The 20,912-nt window shown below is 34.7% G+C and overlaps 1 protein-coding gene across 3 annotated transcripts in view; it reads right to left on the reverse strand.

Annotated features, from left to right (window-relative positions):
- Positions 1–20,912, reverse strand: part of ABCD2 (ATP binding cassette subfamily D member 2) — a 117,278-nt gene that overhangs the window by 61,921 nt on the left and 34,445 nt on the right. For all 3 annotated transcript variants that reach the window (XM_069094227.1, XM_069094225.1, XM_069094226.1), the window contains exons 4-6: positions 18,503–18,665; positions 17,289–17,383; positions 11,619–11,764 (exon numbers count right to left, since the gene is read on the reverse strand). In XM_069094227.1, the coding sequence (XP_068950328.1) occupies positions 11,619–11,764; positions 17,289–17,383; positions 18,503–18,665 (404 nt within the window). The remainder of the gene's footprint in view (positions 1–11,618; positions 11,765–17,288; positions 17,384–18,502; positions 18,666–20,912) is intronic.

Raw genomic sequence — 20,912 nt, forward strand, 5'->3', positions numbered from 1 at the left:
CAGAACCCACAAAGTGATGGAGAGAAACAAATCTCCTGCTGAAGGCAGCCTGGAAGGCTGAGAGAAAGGGTTCATCATAGTGTGCTGGGAGCCTAGCCCCATGTGAGCCATGTGGTTTTGGCCCCAGGGCAACTCCAACTAGTAGCGGCCTGAGCAGACTTCAGGAGGGTGAATCACCAGCAACTGTGACAGTTTAGAGTTTTCCAACCCATAAACACCAAAAAGAAAGTAAAAGGTCAGTCCAGAACTCTGTTGGAAAGGAAGGACACAGTCTGGCCCCTGCCCCAGGGGTGAGAGATGGCAAAGGCATGGCAACTGCCACTGCAGTGTCTGCCACATGCCTGCCTCAGGAGCTCCTGGCCTACAGATCATAGGGAGACCAAGTGATGATCCCAAGGGTAATTGCTCTTGCTTTAACCTGCTTGGATCTGGATCATGGTCTTGGGTGGTAGTCCTGGGGTGAGAAACTCCAGTTTGCCAGTATGGTGTCTGAGGAGAGGGCTCTCTCCTTAGACTTCTGACAACATTTGCAAAACCCCCAGTGATTTGGGACAAAGCTCTCCTCTCTGGAAGCAGAGTTCTACTGTGGCAAAAAGCTCAAATGTCAAGTAATTGACTGGCAATATGAACAAGCAGAGGAAGCACAAACAGACCATCGAATCCTTTTTTGGGAACAAAAATTATCAAAGCATGGAATGTGAGGAAGACAATGGAGTCAGAACTCCTGCATCAAAAGCTTCCAAGAAAAATATGAACTGCTTACAGGCCATGGAGGAGCTCAAGAAGGATTCTGAAAATCAAGTAAGATAAGTGGAGGAAAAATTGGGAAGAGAAATGAGAATGATGCAAGAAAATCATGAAAAGTGAGTCAACAGCCTGACTGAAGAAAATAACACCTTAAAAAATAGACTAAATCAAATTGCAAAAGAGGCCCAAAAAGCCAATGAGGAGAAGAATGGCTTGAAAAACCGAATTACCCAGATGGAAAAGGAATTTCAAAAAACTCACTTAAGATAATAATTCCTTCAAAATTAGATTGGAGCAAATGGAAGCTAATGACTTTATGAGAAATCAAGATGTTGTTTAACAGATCCAAACAAATGAAAGAATAGAAGGCAATGTGAAATATCTCATGGGAAAAACAACTGACCTGGAAAATAGATCCAGGAGTGATAATTTTAAAATTACAGGGCTACCTGAAAGCCATGATCAAAAAAAGAACCTAGAAATCATCCTCCAAGAAATTCTCAAGGAAAACTGCCCTAATATTTTAGAACCAGAGGGCAAAATAGAGGTTGAAAGAATACAGCAATCACCTCCTAAAAAAAGATCCCAAAAAGAAAACTCCTAGGAACATTATAGCCAAATTCCAGAATTTCCAGGTCAAGGAGAAAATATTACTAGCAGTCAGGAAGAAACAATTTGAGTATTGTGGAAACACAATCAGGATAACACAAGAGATAGCAGCTTCTACCTTAAGGGATCAAAGGGCTTGGAATATGATATTCTGGAGGTCAAAGGAGCTAGGATTAAAACCAAGAATCACCTACACAGCAAAATGGAGTACCACGTTTCAGGGGAAAATATGGTCATTCAGTGGAATAGAGAACTTTCAAGCATTCTTGATGAAAAAACCAGAGTTGAAAACTTGACATTCAATTACAAGAAGCAAGAGAAACATGAGAAGGTAAACAGGGAAAAGAAATCATAAGGAACTTATCAAAGTTGAACTACTTACATTCATACATGGAAAAAATGATAATTGTAACTTATGAAGCTTTTCTCAGTAGGAGAATAGTTGAAGGGAATAGAAATGTATATATATGTATACATACATATATATGTCTATATAGGAGGGTATATGGGTGTATGAATATATGTGAATGTGTGTATATATGTATACAAGTATACATAGATAGAGGCACAGAACCAAATTAATAAGAAGGGATGATACTTATAAGGGGAAATTAAGAGGTGAGAGAGGAATATAATGAGAGGAGATGGGGAGAGACAGAATGGGGCAAGCTATCTCATATAGAAAAAGCAAGGGAAAATGGTCACAATGGAGGGGAAGAACAGGAAGGCAAAAGGGAATGGGTCAACATTATTCTCATTGAATTTGGCTTAGGGAGGGAATGACATACACACTAAATAGGGTATCTCACCTTACAGGAGAGTAGCGGGGAAGGAGATGAGAGGGGGGATGATGGAAGGGAGAGCAGGCGGGGGGGGGGAGGGAAGTTGGAAGCACCCACTTTTGAAAAGGGACAGGATCAAAGTAAAAAATAGAACAAGTGGGAGGTAGGATAGGATGGAGGGAGATATAGTCACTCTTTTATAATATATCCACTATGGAAATGTTTTCCATAGCTATACATGTACAACCTATTATTGAAATGCTTGTGTTCCCAGTAAGGGTGTGACAAGGGAGGAAGGGAATGAATCTGGAATTCAAAGCTATGAAATCAAATGTTTAATATATATTTATATACTATTATTAATATTATTTTATATGTAACTGGGAAATAAGACATACAGGCACTGGGGCATAGAGATCCACGGTGCCCTACTGGAAAGTCAGAGGGGGTATGGGAGAAGATATGGGAGAGAGCAGATTGGAGGAGGGGATATCCAGTGGGATCACTATTTTGGGGTGGTGGGTAGGGGGAAAAACGGGGAGAAAATTTGTAACTCAAAATCTAGCAAAATTTATGTATTAATTTTATATATTACTTTATATAATAAAGTATTTGATTAAAAAAAGAGAAATCATAATGAATTTAATAAAGTTAAACTATTTACTTATATATAAATTTTTACATATATATATTTACTTATATATAAATTCCTACATGGGAAAATGATGCTTATAAATCTTAAAAAAAAACTTTCTCAAGGAAATTGATGTGATAATCTAAAAAAATAAAATTAAGGGGTAAGGAAGAAGAATGCATGGGGAGAAAGGAAAAGGGAGAGGTAGAATAAGGTAAATCATCTGGCATAAAAGAGGTGCAAAGGAGATTTTACAGTGGAGGGAAAGATGGGACAATTGGGGAGGGGTGGAGTGTGTGAACCTTCCTCTTATCAGAATTGGCTCAAATAATGAATAACATTACACACTGGGGTGTGGAAATCTATCTTACCATTCAGGACAGTAGGAGGGTAGTGGATAAAGGGAGGGGAGAGGGTTTATAGAAGGGAGATGGACGAGGTAAAAGGAAAGACAAAGGGTAGGATAAAGGGGGGTGGACAGGATGAAGAAAATACACAGTTAGTAATCATTACTGTGGAAAAAAATTTTTACAGCAAGTTTCTCTGATAAAGACCTCACTTCTCAAACACATATAGAACTGAATCAACTTTATGGAAATAAGAGCCATGCCTCAACTGATAAATAATATGAACAGGCAGTTTTCAGATAAATAATTAAAGCTATCAATACTCATATGAAAATAAATGCTCTAAATCACTACTGAATGGAGAAATGTAAATTAGAAAAAACTCTGAGCTACCACCCCACACCTATAAGGTTGTCTAATATGACAGGAAAAGAAAATGACAAATGATGGAGGGGATGGGGGAAAATTGAGACTATTGGTGAAGTGGTATACTGATTTAGCCATTTGTAGATTAACTTGGAACTATGCCCAATTATAAAAACATGCATACACCCTTTGACAAAGCAATACCACCACTTGGTCTATATCCCAAAGAGATTAAAAAATAAAAAGGGAAAAATATTTATAGCAGCTTTTTTAATGATGGCAAAGAACTAGAAATTGACGTGATATACATCAATTGGGAAATGGCTGAACAAGTTGTTGTATCTGATTGTGATGGAATACTATTGTGCTATAAGAAATGATGAGCAGGGGAAGCTATGTTGTGTAGTGAATAGAACACTGGCCCTCGAGTGAGGAGAGCCTGAGTTCAAATCTGGCCTCAGACACTTAACACATACTAGCTGTGTGACCTTGGACAAGTCACTTAACCCCAACTGCCCTGCCTTCCCCTCTCTAAAAAGCAAGAAAAAAAAAGAAATAATGAGCAGTAAGCTTTCAGAAAAACCTGGAAAGACTTACACAAACTGATACAAAGTGAAGTGAGCAGAACCAGGAGAACATTGTGTACAGTAACATCAATATTATGTGATGATCAAATATGAATAACTTAGCTATCCTTAGAAATATAATGATCCAAGACAATTTTGTAGGACTTAGGATGAAAAATGGTGTCTATCTCCAGAGAAAGAAATGATGGAATTTGAATGCATACTTTGTCTTTATTTTTCTCAGGTTTTTTTGTCTGTGTTTCCTTTTACAATATGTCTTGCACGGAAATATGTTTCATATGATTGCACATGTCAAATTGCATGCCTTCCCAATGTGTGTGGGGAAGCAGAGAAGAAGGATGATGGGAAATTGGAACTCAAAATTTGAAAATAGAATGTTGAAATTGTTTTTACATAATTGGAGAAAAATAAAATATTAAATTTAAATTCTACTGAGACAAGTCAAAAAGAAAAAATTCAAATACTGAGAAAACAGTTATATATTATTTAGCCTCTAGCACTATAAAGAAGAGGCTGGAATATGATATTCCAAAAGGCAAAGGATATGGGCTTACAGACAAGTCCTATAGGAGGAAAAAAATGAACCTTTAATGAAATAGAAGACTTCCAGGCATTATTGATAAGAAGACCATAGCTGTATATAAACTTTAAAGTTCAAACAGAGGTGGTAAGATAAATATAAAAAGTTAAATAAACATGAAATAATTATAAGGGATCACTCAAGGATAAAATGCTTAAGTTCAAATATAAGGAAATAATATGTATGTTGTTTCTCAATCCTATCATAATTAATGATAACAGAGAGAGTCTGATTTGAGAAAATCTGGGTGATTCTGTTATATTCTGATCTTAAGAACACAATGAAAGATAAATACATAGGAGCATGGCAGGAGAGAGAAAGATAAGGTAGGGAAAATTACCACATGTAATCAGGGTGCTCATGTAGACATCTATACAAACAAGAAGGACAGGCTGTGGAAAGTGACTGAAACTTGATTCTCATTCTTATCTGAACAGGTCGAAAGAAGGATACACAAATACAGACATACAAAGTCAAGTACAGAAATATACTCTATTCAACAGGGAAACAGGAGAGAAAGAGGAGAAGGAGGAATTAGAAGTTTGGTAGATAAAGGGAGTGATAAGTCCTAAGCAAAACAAACTCTACAATTCAGGAAAATATAACTCTCTTTGAGAGACAACAAATGGGAATCTGAGAGGGTGAAAATAAATTGAGGAATTGATGGACAAGTTATGGTATGTAAAGATTATGGAATATTATTATGCTGTGGGGCGGCTAGGTGGCACAGTGAATAGAGCACCGGCCCTGGAGTCAGGAGGACCTGAGTTCAAATCTGGCCTCAGACACTTAACACACACACACACACACACACACACACAAACTAGTCTTGTGACCTTGGGCAAGTCACTTAACCCCAATTGCCCTCCAAAAAGCAATATATATTTATTATTATCATTATTGTTATTATTATTTAAGAAGTCAGGAAGGAGATAGTTTCAGAGGAAACTGATAGAACTTGCATAAGCTGATGCAAAATAAAAGGAGAACCAGAACAATTTGTAAAATGACAACAATATGGTAAAGAAAAAAAATTTAAAAGAAATAAGGTCTCTTGATCAACATAATGACCAACCATTATTCCAGAGGACTAATGATGAAACACATTAGCCACCTCTTGATAGAAAGGTGAAGATATAATTTTTTCTGAATGTGTCTAATGTGGAAATTTGCTTTGCTTGACTATATTTGTTTGAAACTGAGATTTTGATTTTCTTTCATACTCAGCTGAGGGGTAGGGTTAGTGGTGGGAGGGGAAAAAGGTCAATTTTGCTGGCCAAAAAAATATATGTACATATATATGTATATGCATATATATACATACATACACACATATATACATATATTATATAATTAAAATAGAAAAAAGTAACCCAGAATCTGAATGACTAATTTCAATTTCTGATTCTCAAGTAGGATTTATACCAGGAATGCAAGACTGGTTCAATATTAGGAAAACTATCAGCATAATTGACTATATCAATAACAAAACCAACAAAAATCATGTGATATCTCAATAGATGCAGAAAAAGCTTTTGACAAAATAAACACTCAATCCTATTAAAAACACTATAAAGCGCAGGAATAGGTGGAGCTTTCCTTAAAATGATAAATCCTATCTCTCTAAAACCATCAGTAAGCATTATCTATAATGGGGAAAAGCTAGAAGCTTTCCCAATAAGATCAACATTTTTCCATGGTCCCCTAATTTGCTTATGATATCACCATTTATATCTAAATGATGTACCCATTTAATCTTATCTTGGTATGTGGGTATATCATTTGGACATAAAGGGTGATATTATAAGCAAGTTAGGGAAGTATGGAAAAATTTAACTATAAGGGAAGAATTTATGACCAAACAAGAGACAGAAAATATAACAAGATGTAAAATGGATAATTTTGACTACATTAATTTAAAAAGCTTTTCACAAATAAAACCAATGCTGCCAAGATTAGAAGGAAAGCAGAAAACCAAGGGGGAAAAGTTATAACCCATTTCTCTGAAAATGGCCTCATTTCTCAAATATATAGGGAACAAAGCCAAATTTATAAATATATGAGTCATTCCCCAAATGATAAATGGTCATTTTTCCAACCTAGGAAATGTAGGAGGTTCACAGGGGAGGTCTGTAACACCAGGGGGCGCAGGCCTGGACTGTGGCAGAAGCACCAGAAGTAGGTCTTGGAGACAACCATGGCAGTAACAGCAGTAGTTTCAACAGCTCTCAGTGCAGAGATGGTAAGGGGGGGAGGAGGGGACGGGATCAATCAACTAGTCAGAAAAAGATTATAGATGACCTGTTACTGGCACTTAATACATTTGGTGGCCTGTCAACAACTCTGTTACCTATACACAGTTCTGGATTATAGTTCCCAGGCAAAGAGGAGGGATTAAGAGCAGTCACATGGTAGCAGGTCCCTTGATCACAGTTCCAGGGCCAAGAAGAGAGCTGACACTTGTGGCTGCAAGAGAGATGGGGACCTGGTCACAGTACCAACGCCCAGAGGAACATTACCAAACTGGGGAATGACTGAACAAGTTGTGGTATATGAACGTAATAAGAAATGATGAGCAGGAAGATTTCAGAAAAACCTGGAAAGACTTACATGAACTGATACTGAGTGAAGTCAACAGAACCAGAAGAACACTGTATGTAGTAATAGTAACATTGTGTAATGATCAATTATGAGAGACTTAGTTCTTCTCAGCAATACAATGATCTAAGACAATTCCAAAAGACTCATGATGGAAAATGCTATTCACATCCAGAGAAGGAGTTATGGAGTCTGAATGTAGACCGAAATATACTATTTTCACTTTGTTTATTTCTTTCTCATATGTTTTCCTTTTTGTTCTGTTTTTTCTTTCATAACACAATTAATGTGGAAATGTTCAACATGATTGTATATGCATAACCTATATCAGATTGCTTGCTTGTCTTGGAGAGGAGGAAGGAAAGAGAGGGAGGGAGAAAAATTTGGAACTCAAAATCCTACAAAAATGGATGTTGAAAATTATCTCTACATGTAATTGGAGAAAAATAAAATACTATTAATTGCAAAAAGCATCACTTAGGGGCATAATACCCTTTTACACCATCTCTATCTCTGGGGAAGTGAGGAGGATCAGGTTCATGGCTTAGCTAAATTTCCATACAACATGGTTTATCCTGACTTCTTTTGCTTCCCTAGTAACAACTTACCTGGAATCCTATCTCCAACCTCGCTACAGCTTGAGCCACAAGCAAAAGACTGCTCAGAGTCTGAGGACTCCACAATTGCTTCTAAAACTATAAAGGACAAATAAAACAGACCAAAACTCCAAGCCCAATTCTCAGGACAATAAAGCCTAAACAAACAGGAGAAGGTAGCTTTTCCTGACCTCTATGACCTTAGTAATGTCACTTAATCACTCTAGTTCTGTAATGGGGGTATGGCTTATGTGCCTTCTCGAGGCAAACAGAACAAGTCTAGTCCATCTTCTACATGACAGCCCTTGAAATACATGAACATGGTTATAATATCTGCTATCCCTCTTACCACACTCCCTAAATCTTCTCTCCTTCAAGCTAAAAAAAAATCAACTCCTAAGATGTGAACGTGAGACTCTTCCCCAGCATGACTGCCCTCTTCTGGATTTCCTATGGTCTATTAATGCCCTTCTTAAACTGTGATGTCCAGAATTGAAAACAGCACTCCAGATGATATCTTGTGAATACAGTATATTGCACAATGATCACTTTCATATACTTGGAAGCTATCCCTCTATAATTGCAGCTCAACATAGATTTTTTGGTTTGGAGAAATGCCACATCACACAGTTGAGGCATATTGACTTGGCAATCCACTAAAAAAATGCTCTTTGTTTTACTTGAATACTATGTTTACCCCAAATACTGATTTTTTAGTAAAAAAAAAAAGTATTTATATACAAATTTTTAAAGTTTGAAGAACACATACAATTTGAATAGCTTTAAAAGTAATTAGGGGTGGCTAGGTGGTGTAGTGAACCAGCCCTGGAGTCAGGAGGACCTGAGTTCAAATCTGGCCTCAGACACTTATCACACACACACACACACACACACACAAAACCTAGTTGTGTGACCTTGGGCAAGTCACTTAACCCCAATTGCCCTGCCCCCTCCAAAAAGTAATTACTGGAGATATTTTGTTTTATAGATTTATAAATATAAAAATAAATTTTTTATTAAATACCATTTGCATTTCCCCTAAAAAGTCATTTATGCAAGTTTATGAATAATCTTTTAACTTGGGAAAAGGTAATTGTATTAAACAAAGAAAAAGATCCTTGTAGCTTTGATTTGCTGAAAAATTACAGCTCTGGGGGTAGCTATGTAGCACAGTGAATAGAGCACTGGCCCTGGAGTCAGGAGGACTTGAGTTCAAATCTGACCTCAGAAACTTAACACAAAACTAGCAGTGTGACCTTGGGCAAGTCAGTTAACCCCAATTGCCCTACCTTCCCCCCTCCAAAAAGAAAAAAAAATTACAGCTCTTCCAGAGGGAAAATGATGGATTTCATGTTTTCATTTTCTAGAAAGATCTTACATATTTCATATTAGAGTATGGCCAAAGCTGTACTTTTTATTTTATTTATTTTTTGCTTTTTTTTTTGGAGGGGGAAGGGCAGGGGATTTGGGGTTAAGTGACTTGCCCAAGTTCACATGGCTAGTGTTAAGTGTCTGAGGTCAGATTTGAACTCAGGTTCTCCTGATTCCAGGGCTGGTGCTCTATTCACTGTGCCACCTAGCCACCCCTAAAGCTGTACTTTTTCAAAAGACCTTCTGTCACTTTTAAAAGACTATATGCTGCTTTCTTTCATGATCTCATGACTTTTAAAAAACATAAAACTTAAAATCAAATTACTACACTTGTCATATTTTGTCAGTTTTATCTAAGAAAAAGTTTATTTTCTGAAACATAATCTTCTGCTAATATACCATAATTAAAAACTTTCCCAAAGTACTTTAATGGAATTGAATGGAGAAGGAAAATGACACTATTTAAAAAGTTATTGTTTATGTTGTGCTCATAAAAGTACATCTGTGACATGGCTTACACCTGCCCCCAGGTCCTTAGAGTTATTTTCTTTCATCTTCTTTCTATTTGTCATGTCACCTCATGTCATGTCATATCACAGATTTAATGAGAGAACAGAGAAGAACTCTCCAAACTTTTTGGGAGTGGCCTAATTAGCACAGCAGTGAGAGGATAGGAGAAGGAAATTAGTCATATGACATAGTGTTGCTCCTGATTTCCATCATAGCTTTTAAAGGATCAAGAAGCATGTAGGTTCCCTGTGATTTCTGTATAACAGGATACTCTCTTCCCTTCTACCTACTACTTGCAACCTGTCTTTTGCTTCCCACATAAAGCTTCTAGGTGATAAGGATAGAGAATACCCACTAGATTCTTCTTCTTACAGTACTTTTACTCATTCCAACCATGAAAATTATGTCAATATTCCTCTTCAAAACAATCATAAGTAATGGCCATATGTAATATTTACAGCTTGTTTACAAAGTATATTTCATTTTATCTTCACAAAACCATGTGAATAAATGAGATATATTGATCTATACAACAATCCTATTGTACAGTGGATACTGTGAGGTATCTCACAGTGAGGCAGCTATTAATTTTCCTATTTTACAGAGAAAATGGAAGTTGAGACATTAAATCTAGAGTAAATACTCACTAATGGATGTAAAAATATTGAAAAACTATGAAAATAATGAGCCTACAACAATATAATCAAAAGATTATTCACCATGATTAGGTTGGATTTATGCCATGAATTCAGGAATGGTTCATTATCAGAAAAATAAAAATAACTGTTGTTATTCAGTCATTTCAGTTGTGCCTGACTGTGACCTTATTTGGGGTTTTCTTAGCAAAGATACTAGAGTGGTTTGCCATTTCCTTCTCTAGCTCATTTTACAGATAAGGAAACTGAGGCAAACAGGGGTAAGTGATTTGCCCAGGGTCACACAGCTAGTAATTGCCTAAGACTAGATTTGAACTCAGGAAGAGAAATCTTCCTGACTCTAGGCCCAACATTATAACTACTGTACCATCTAGCTGCACATAAAAATAACAGGTGATATTAATAACACAAGTGAAAATTACATGATTATATTAACAGATGAAAAAAGAAGAAAAGCCCTTATATCTGTAAAAATATCAAAAGGATAGGAATAAACAAAACTTTCCTTATTCTAATTAATATTAACATAAAAATACAAGAACTAGTATTAATTTTAATGAAAACATCAATCACTTAACAAGTATGTATTAAGCACCTACAATATGCTAAACACGTTACCTATTCCTTGCCAAGTAAGTTCAGGGAATAAAAGTACAAATACTGAAATTAGAAGTATTTGCTTCTAATAGAAACACTTTGAAGTAAGATCAGGGATAAAGCAAGGAAGTCTGTTCACTGAAATTATTTCATGCAGTTCTAGTGATTTCATTTGTATGAATGCTTCCTTCATCAAGGCAGATAAGAAATATTCTAGGAGCTTATATGGCCAAAAAGAATTAATACTAAATGGCCAGTAATTTTATTCAGATATCTGAATTAATGACAGGAAAATAGACTTTCCATTTTTCTTTAGGCAATCTAACTTTCCTCTGGATTAAATTGTCCTACTGAGATTGATAACTTGTGTTTTTGAGTAATTTTCTACAATGGAGAGATACATGAGAATTAAAAGCCATCTGATTGAATCAGATAACAATTTCAATCAAAATAGTCATTTAGTTATTTTAATTATAATAATTTCTTCCCCATTTGCTCAATAAAGTTGTCATTTAAAACTGCTTAGCTAAAAGAGCCCAGGAAATCAAGGGAAAAAAATTAAGGGAAATAGAAAACAGATACTAGTTGATTTTAATAAGAAATTTTAAACGTTTTGTGGACTAAAGAGAAGCACATACCTTTGTGGAATATAGAACATATTCTGAGGTGGAGGTTTATAGAGGACTCCTTCATACACAGGCCATAGCCCACTTAAAATCCTGAAGAGAGAACTTTTCCCACAACCATTGGGACCAGTTATCAGAAGATGCATTCCTTCTTGTACCTAAAATAATTGAAAATAATAAACTGCAATTTTTAAGCCTATGAAAATATTTAGTGCCATATCAAACATGTCATGGGGGTAATGGATGGAAGTTACACTAAGGAAAATTTAAGCTTGATAGAAGGAAAAAATCTTGAACAATTAGAGCAGTACAAAAGTGGAATGGAGTGCCTTGGGAGGGAGGGAGTTCACCTATAAGCAAAGGCTCGATGATGACTTATCAGGTATGTTGGAGAGAGAATTCTTGTTCAGATATAGGTTGTACTAGTTGGATTCTAAGGTCCCTTCCAATTCCATGCAAGGTAACATACTAGACATTCTATCTGAATATACATAATAACTCTGGAAAGTCATGATCAAATAATCAAGAAACACATTAAATGCATACTATTAAATGTATGTGCAAGGTACTACACTAAGTGCTGGCACACAAAATATGTTCCATGAAACAAAGGAAAGCATTTATCATGGCTGGCAACATTAAATGAGGTTTCCTACTAAGCTCTGGGGATCAAAGCACCTTGAAAAAAAATCCAAAGAAAATGATAAGAATAAAAATAAGCCCTGATTCTGGATTACAAAAATCTAAATAAGTACTTAATAAGTATACTATTTTCAAATTTGAAATGGAATGTATATATGGAGAGATAATTATTTAAAAATAATTTTAAAGCAAGTATTAAAAACAAGTCACTATTTTTTTTACTGAACTTAAGATTTTACTGGGGCATATCCTGGTGAGAAAATCTATTCAGAAATGCAGATCAACAAATTGAGGTGTTTTGGGATACCGAGAGGTTAAATGACTTAGGGTAAAAAAAAAAACCAACCTGTATTTATTAGAGACAGGATTTTAATATAGGTTTTCCTGACTCATAGGTTAGCTCTCTAATCCACTATATTATGCTGCCAGTCTGGTTAAAAACATTTTTTAAATGATGACAATTTTATATTACATAAAATAGAATTATACTTTATATTATATTTCATGTAATATATTACATATAATATATTTAAATATATAAATGTTAAAATTGAAATGTTATATATAAAATATAAATTGCATTTGAAAACATATCAATTGACAACTTTCACTTAAAAACCAATGACTGTTATTTCAATTTTCTCAGTATAAGGCAAAGGAATTAGAACTTGGGAGATCTCCCATATCTGTGCCTTTGCAAAATCTGTTCTCCCTAGAATTCTCTACCCCTTCACCTATACCTCTCAGTCTCTTTGCCTTCTTTCAAGACCATTAAAATCTCAACTTCTGTAGGAGGCCTTTCCAAATTCCAGTTGTTAATACCTTTCCCTTTCAGATTATCTACTATCTACTCTTCATATTCAAGGCCGCTAGATGGCACCGTAGATAGAGGACCAGGCCTGAACTCAGGAAAACATCTTTCAGAGTTCAAATCTGACCTCAAACATTTACTAGTTATGTGACCCTGAATAGGTGGCTTAAAACTGTTTGCCTCAGTTTCCTCATCTATAAAATGAACTGGAGAAGACAATGGCAAACCACTCGACTACCTTTCCCAAGAAACCTTCAAGTGGGCTCACAAAGAATTGGAAATGACTGAACAACACAATCTCTATATTGTATCTACCTAGCTATTTACATGTTTTCTCCCCCCATCAGAATATATATTCATTAAGGGCAGGGGCTTTGCCTGTCTTTTAATCCCCAGTACTTAGCGCAGTGTTTGGTACATAGTGCATGCTTAACACGTGTTGTCTAACTATCTAATTTCATGAGTCTAGGGAACTATTTGCAAAGGAAACTCCCTCTGCTAAAGTAGGTCAGTCTTTTCTCTACAGCCTAAAAAAGTTGCCTAGAACACTGAGGACTGAAGATATATCTCCATTTTCCTAATTGTTAAGAAATGTTTTTTCTTACATCAAAGTCGAATCTCCATTTATCTCCATGTTTCCTGTATATTCATCCACATATTAATGATTTGCCTTTATATGACCGAATAGAGACACCTTGAACTTGCAAGACTGTCTGTCTAATCAGAAGATGTATTCTTTCTTGTACCTAAAATAGTATGAAAATTATAAACTGCAATATTTTTAATACTATGAATATGTATATATGTATGTGTATCTTTACACGTTCAATAAGAAATCGCATACTGCTCAAACCATAGCTTGCTTTTAAATTAAAATCTAATCAATTCATTTTTATTGATGACTATAGTGCTTTAGAGAAGTCTTCCCTTTGAAGTGGAAAAAAGCAAGTTTTAAATTGTAGTACTATGGTGATGATGAAAATAATAATAATAGTATTTGTATAATATTTTAATGCTTTCAAAGCATTTCAAAATATTATTTCATTTTAACCTTAAATTTTATAGATGAGGAAACTGAAACAGAGGTTAAGTAACTTGCCCAGGGTTACATAGCTAGTAAATATTTGAGGCCAGATTTGCACTCAAGTATATTTGACTTCAGGTCTATCATTCTACTCACTGTTACATCTAGTTGCTTCATATGTAGTACTGAAGGCAGGACATATCTTTGCCACCTCATACAAAAAACTAGTTTTCACTGGCACAGTACGGTACTTCCTGAAATTATTAGACTCTCTGAAGAATAAAATCTCTGTATTTCTACTAAGGTCTAATGGCTTCTTATAATCCACCATGTTATATGAAAGGAATATGAAAAAAACATGCAAGATATTAACCCACAGTACTTCTTTCTCTAGACAATTGTGCTTAGTGTAGCTATACTGGGCAAATATAGACAATTTTCAAATACATTAATTCACAAGTTATATAGCACTATATTAGGCAACTGCAAATATAATAACAAATAAGTGCATCACAGGTTTTATATTCAGAATCAACTCTGGAGGTCATTTGGTGTGATCCCTTCATTTCACAGGTGAATAAAATAAGACTGAGAGAGGTCAATTGATTTGTTCAAGATCGTGTAATATGGATAACACAGCCCCACTTTGAGGTTTACAGAGTGAGTTAAGTAATATTTACTATTTTCCTGATTTTACAAATAAGGAAATTGAGACTGATAGAGGGTTAAGTGACTTTCCCAAGGTCACACAAAATTTCAAAGTCAATGCTCAAACACAAGTTCCTCTTTAGACTCTGATTCTGGTACTCTCAATACCAAAGGTAGCTAATTGCCAAAACAGCATTCAAACCCAGGTCCTCTGATCCCATACCCATAGTCCTTTCTACTCCATCAGTTGAGGTTGGCTTTTTATCTAAGAAAACTAAGTCATGTTTACATGTCTCTGATTTTAATTGCTCTTAGTAAACTCTGAATACAGATTTTTTAAAAAATGTATAACAAAACTGGAGTTTATTTTCATAGCATAGAGTGTAAGGGAAAGGATATAACCTTCAATTTTTCTTTGTGTACTCATATAAAGAATACCTAGAGGCAGGTAGAGAGTATAATGGGCACAGTGCTAGACTTAGAGTCTGTAAACAAGTTAAAATCTTGTCTCACACGCTTACTTGCTGTGTGACTGAAGCAAGACAATTTCTCTCAGTCTTGGTTTCTTTAACTGTAAAATGGAGATAATAATAGGGGAAAAGGGTTGTTCTGCTATTTTATATACACACACATACATATACATATATAGAGAATATATCATATGTGTTCTATAGAGAAAGAATATTTGTATATATCTGTTCTAAAATGAGATGTCATATGTACATATACATCTGTAATATGTATATATTACAATCAAAAAAGCTAAGTAAATATTAGCTATTATTAGAGAGAATGAAGTCAAATTGTATGTGTAGGTGTTAGTATTTCCTAAATAGTCACTGTCCTTGCTAAAGGTCCTCAGTGTAAGCTACTCTTCCATGAGTACAGTCATCAACTAGCCCTAAATAGTCACTGTCCTTGCTAAAGGTCCTCAGTGTAAGCTACTCTTCCATGAGTACAGTCATCAACTAGCCCTATACTAGCATTTATTAAATGTCTACTCTGTGTACAAGATACTATGCAAAGGTTTGAGGAGGCAAAGAAAGACAAAAAACGTCTCTGTTCTCAAGGAGGTCATGGTCTACTGACAATACACAAACAACTATTTACAAAAAAGACATTTATAGGGTAAATATACATACAGGAAAATTTGGGGGTAATTTCAAAGTGAAGAAACTAAGAATAATGGAGAATTTTCTCACATTTTTTACTCAGAAAACTCAAAATTTAAACTTGTGTCACTCTGGGTCATTAAAAAAATCAGATAATTATCAGATAACTTAGGAGGAATTAAAGAATCTTGTTAATTTTAATAAATAGAAACATCAAGAATTTATCCTGGCTTACCAGTCCTGACAAGAAATAGTGTATGAAGGATAGAAAGACTATAAGTAATTTAACTAATAATAAATAATTAAAATATACTCTATTTACCAGAAGCTGCTCTGCAGTATACAGAGATAAGGCCTCAAAATTAAGAAGAATTTGGTTTAAGTCCTATTTCTGACATGTCCTGGCTCTGTGACCCTGCGCAAATCTTAATGCCTCAGGTAACTCTTAAGATATAAATTGTAGAGCATGAACTGCTAAGTCTTCATTAACTCCCTATTCCAATAAAATCAAAGGCTTGATTTTTTTTTTAAAAGTATGTAATTTAGTAGATTTAATTTGAAGGCTATTTTGTTTCCTTAACATCTAATCAGTATTCATATTCAGATACTATCCTTAAATCATGATCTAAAACCTAATTATAGGTCCATATAAAGGTAGCACTGAATATAAGGGAAATCCCCATATTTCAAACTACAAAAAAAAAAAAAAAGCTATACAACTTCCCAAAGTTGTAGGAGGAATATATAATTTCCATCAAATTTACTAATTTTACTTATCTTTCTTTTGAGTGATTCCAATTCTTCCCTTTGCTGTTTTCTAACCCCTTGATACGCTTCTTGTCAGCATTTACAACATAGAAATCTGTACATTTAACTTTGTTTGCATTTCTGTTGTCAACTCTAGTCATTTTAAAAATTTGAATTAAATTCATCTGCCTTAACTAACATAATTAACATTCATCAGGTTATTATAACACTAGAATTCCACACATTTTTATTTTTACAGTATTTTAAAACAATTAATCAAATACTTTTACATGATTTAACAATGGAGACCTAAGATCTTAAATTAATAATCTCTTGATATTATAAGATTATAAGAATTATGGAGCAAATTCAACTTTGTGATATAATTCACATAGGAAAAATGGAATAAATTACATTTTATTTTCAAACATTCTTTTTTAAGGAAATACCCTATTGTTCCCATCTGCTGATTTGACACTAAATCTAAAAATATAGGATTGGAAATCAAATATTTCTTTTTATTGTTTTCAGTAGGAGGAATTGCATTTATCTGCTCCTATCTATAATTAAGCCACTACCTTTTTCATTTCCCCTCCTTTACTTCAGCTTCTTCAAACAATTAACAGAAGGTACATGAATTCTGAGATGGTTTGCACTAGAGTGATTTCAAATTACAAGATTCTTGAATATCATCTTACTTTGAAGTTTAGCCTGGAAACCACCACTTCTCCAGCTGGTGTTATAATAGGAACATTTTCACAAATAATTCCATGATCAACATCGATAACTTTTCCTATAAGTTAAGGAAAATTAAAAAGTTTGAAAAGCATCACCTTGATCAACCAATTTGATATATAAATAATATTATATAGTATATTTATAAAAATAAGTTAATTTCAAAAAGAATTCCTGAAGTCGCAAAAGCAAATATCAAAGGTCAATATCTTGAACCTGGTCAAGTGTGGGATTTCAACATTTTGGCAAATATAGCCATATAGATTATTCAAGTAAGTAGCTTATAATGTTTTAAATTTATTTTAAATTTAATTGGATTCGTTTTTTAAGTAGACTTTATTATATCTGTACTATTATTTTACCTAAATTTTTTTTCTTCAGTTGTTTTTCTTCTGGACAACAATACTATATAAAAGGGTAATATTAAAGGTTTTTTTCAGTCATGCAATGAAAAATATAGTAATAAGAAAATGGAACAATTGAAATGAAGATTATATGAAAGTACACATTCAAACTACTAGATTTTGGAAAAAAAATGCACTTTGAGTGAAAGCATGAAATACTTAATTATACAGTACTTTTACAACAACAGGCAGCTAAATTGCAGAATGTAAAGTGCTGGGCCTGGACTCTGAGTTCAAATCTGGCCTCAGACACTAATTGTATGACCTTGGGAAAGTCACTTAACCCTCTTTGACACAGTTAACTCATCTGTAAAGTAATTTAGGGAAGGAAATGGCAAACCACTCCAATATCTTTGCCAAGAAAACCTAAAATGGGGTCATGAAGAAATAGATACAACTGAACAGCTACACAACATAGCAAATGTCTTTAAGTTAAAATATCATGAGAGTAGGGCTAAACCACCAGGGAATATAAATTTAAGTTTTAAACAACTCTTTCTGTCATTTATTTAGTTCATAAAGATGTCTCTGATAATTTCACAACAGATCAAAGAACAATAATATATATATTTTTTTACTAGGCACAGTTCCTGAAATTTTAACATAATGATTAAACAATAGCTGATTTAAGGATTAGCTATTTCAACAGCTATTAATTTTGGAAAGGTATGTTTATTATGTCTGGTGAAAGGCATAAGTCTTATAAGAAACATTTTTTGACAAATAATGAAATGTTTTAATGTAAGGAAGTGTTTTAAAATTTAATTTAGTACCTTTGATTTCTAAGGTGTCACTGAGAGATAATTCTATTTTATCTCCAATCCTGGTAGGATTTTCAGTCTCTTGAATAGTTCTCTTGTAAATTCCTTTGTTTACTTCATCAAAGACCCAAAACATATTGTACACTCGAGCAGTATAGCCTGCTAATTCAGTGATCTAAGAAATAAAACATCTGTTAATATTACAGTCTTAGGAAATACTAAATAACTTTTCCATTCAGTGTCAAACCTCTGAAAACTATTATTTAATAATGATAGACATACATATTGCTGTCACAATTCTTATCACAGTTAAATAAAACTAATATACAAAGTACACAAAAAAGACAAGATATAAAAATAAGCTTAACTGAATTTATTCAAAATAATAAAATATTATTTAAAAGTAAGGATTTTAAATTAAGCAAAACCTTTCAGAATATTTACAGTGTCAATATTCTGAAATAGGAGGATCTGAGTGACTGGTACTATGAGATAATGAAAAGTTCTTTAAATGGATGTAGAATTCAGAACTGTTGACTCAGAGTTGCTAAGCCTGAACTTTAATGCATATACAAAAAGAGTTACCATCTTTGTCATTATGCTTTTCCTCTGTGATTATGAGAAGACAAGACTACCTGAAAGCCAGGTAGAAGAGGGATGGCAGCCCTGTTTCCCATCTAACAATAGCAACTAAGAACACATGGCTGCTCCCTTCTCTGTTCATTCTGTCCTGATCTTAGGGTATTGCAAGACAAGTGAGTTTTAAAAATCTAGACTTTCATCAGAGGTCTCACTGAATACAAGAGCTGAATGGTCTAAGTAGCAATGGCCACCAGAATGGCTGATGGCAGTGGAAGGGACTGCAGACAAATGCATAAAGACAGTCACCCTGGGGGTGGCTAAGTGGTGCAGCAAATAGAGCACCAGCCCTGGAGTCAGGAGGACCTGAGTTCAAATCTGACCTCAGACACTTAACACAAAAACTAGCTGTGTGACCTTGGGCAAGTCATTTAATCCCCATTGTCCTCCAAAAAAGCAAAAATAAATAGATTTAGTGTACCCAAATTCAACATTGGCTTCAAGGAGAATGACCCCTCATGGCAGAAAGAAAAGCTGGCACTATATGCTAGAAATGCACTGATTCTCAGAACATAATAGAGATACACATCTAAGTGGACCCTTATAAGGATTCCTTTAAGAGAGAAAAAGGGCATTCTGGGAAGATAGCAGAGTAGGTCAGAAATTTCTAGGCTTTCCAGATTTCCTCCACAAACAGACAGAAAATCGCCATGAAATAACATAGAGTAACAAAAGTAAAGGGTTAAAGCTTACAAAAGTAAAGGGTTCCTCTTAAGACATCGTGAAAAGTTCTCAGAGAAGACTTTAGGGGCTGAGGCTTGGCCTGAGTGAGGTGTAAACACCTCCAGGCTGACTCAGACTAGGCCTCCAGAAATTTCACCTCAGGAACTTTCACCTCACCAACTTTATGACAGAGGGCTGGGTGAGGGAAGATTATTGTTTCCAGAAGCCAGGCCTAGTACTGCTAACCAGATGTGATCCCCAGCTATAGCTGTTAGCAAGGAAGATTGAGGACAAGATCAGTGAGTGTGGTACCACAGGGAATAAGAACATTTTTGGGACAGCCTGACTGGGGTTGAGCCTCTGGAGAGAATTCAGAAAACAACAGTAAGGAGGATTTGAGGCCTAAAACAACATTTTTTCCAATTCAGGATTAAAACAATAATAATACTACGCTGCTAAAAATAAAATAAGACAAATTAAAAATAAAGTTGAGTAAGCAAAAGAAAAAGAACCCGACCATTGATAGCTACTTTGGCATAAAAGAAAATCTGGGTACATATTCAGAGGAAGTCAGTGAGTTAAAAAAAAGTCACTCCTACCCTAAAGAGTAATGTCAAATGATCACAAGTCCAAAAAGAAATCTTGGAAGAACTTAAAAAGGAATTTAAAACTCAGAGAGAATGAAGAAAAATTAGAAAAAAAAAAGAGCAATTCAAGAAAATTATGAAAAGAAAGTTAACCAATTGGAAAAAGAGATACAAAATCCTAAGGAAAAAAATTAAAATGAATTTAAAAATCAAATAAGAAGAGTAATGAAATTATGGAAAAAAAGTTAACCAATTAGAAAAGGAGATACTGATGGGGATGGCATCTTGACCCCAAAAAGGAAAAGACCACGTCTTTGTGACTTGGACCCCAAAGCCCCTGAACCCAGATTGCTGGCATTTGTCTAAGGCACCTGACCCATCCCAGTCTATAATCTTTTTAACTCCTCCTTCATTGTGGCCTTCCTTGTCTGCACCTGGCCCAACCCAGGCTACTTGCCATTCCTTAATCCCATTCAGATCTTCCCATAGTCATTCTCTATCAAAGTACCAATTTCATCCTCATTAAATGTGTA

The sequence above is a fragment of the Petaurus breviceps genome, unplaced genomic scaffold (assembly GCF_028583685.1).
Source record: "Petaurus breviceps papuanus isolate PSGF00001 unplaced genomic scaffold, PetGlider_PUasm1.0 216, whole genome shotgun sequence".
NCBI lineage: Eukaryota > Metazoa > Chordata > Mammalia > Diprotodontia > Petauridae > Petaurus > Petaurus breviceps.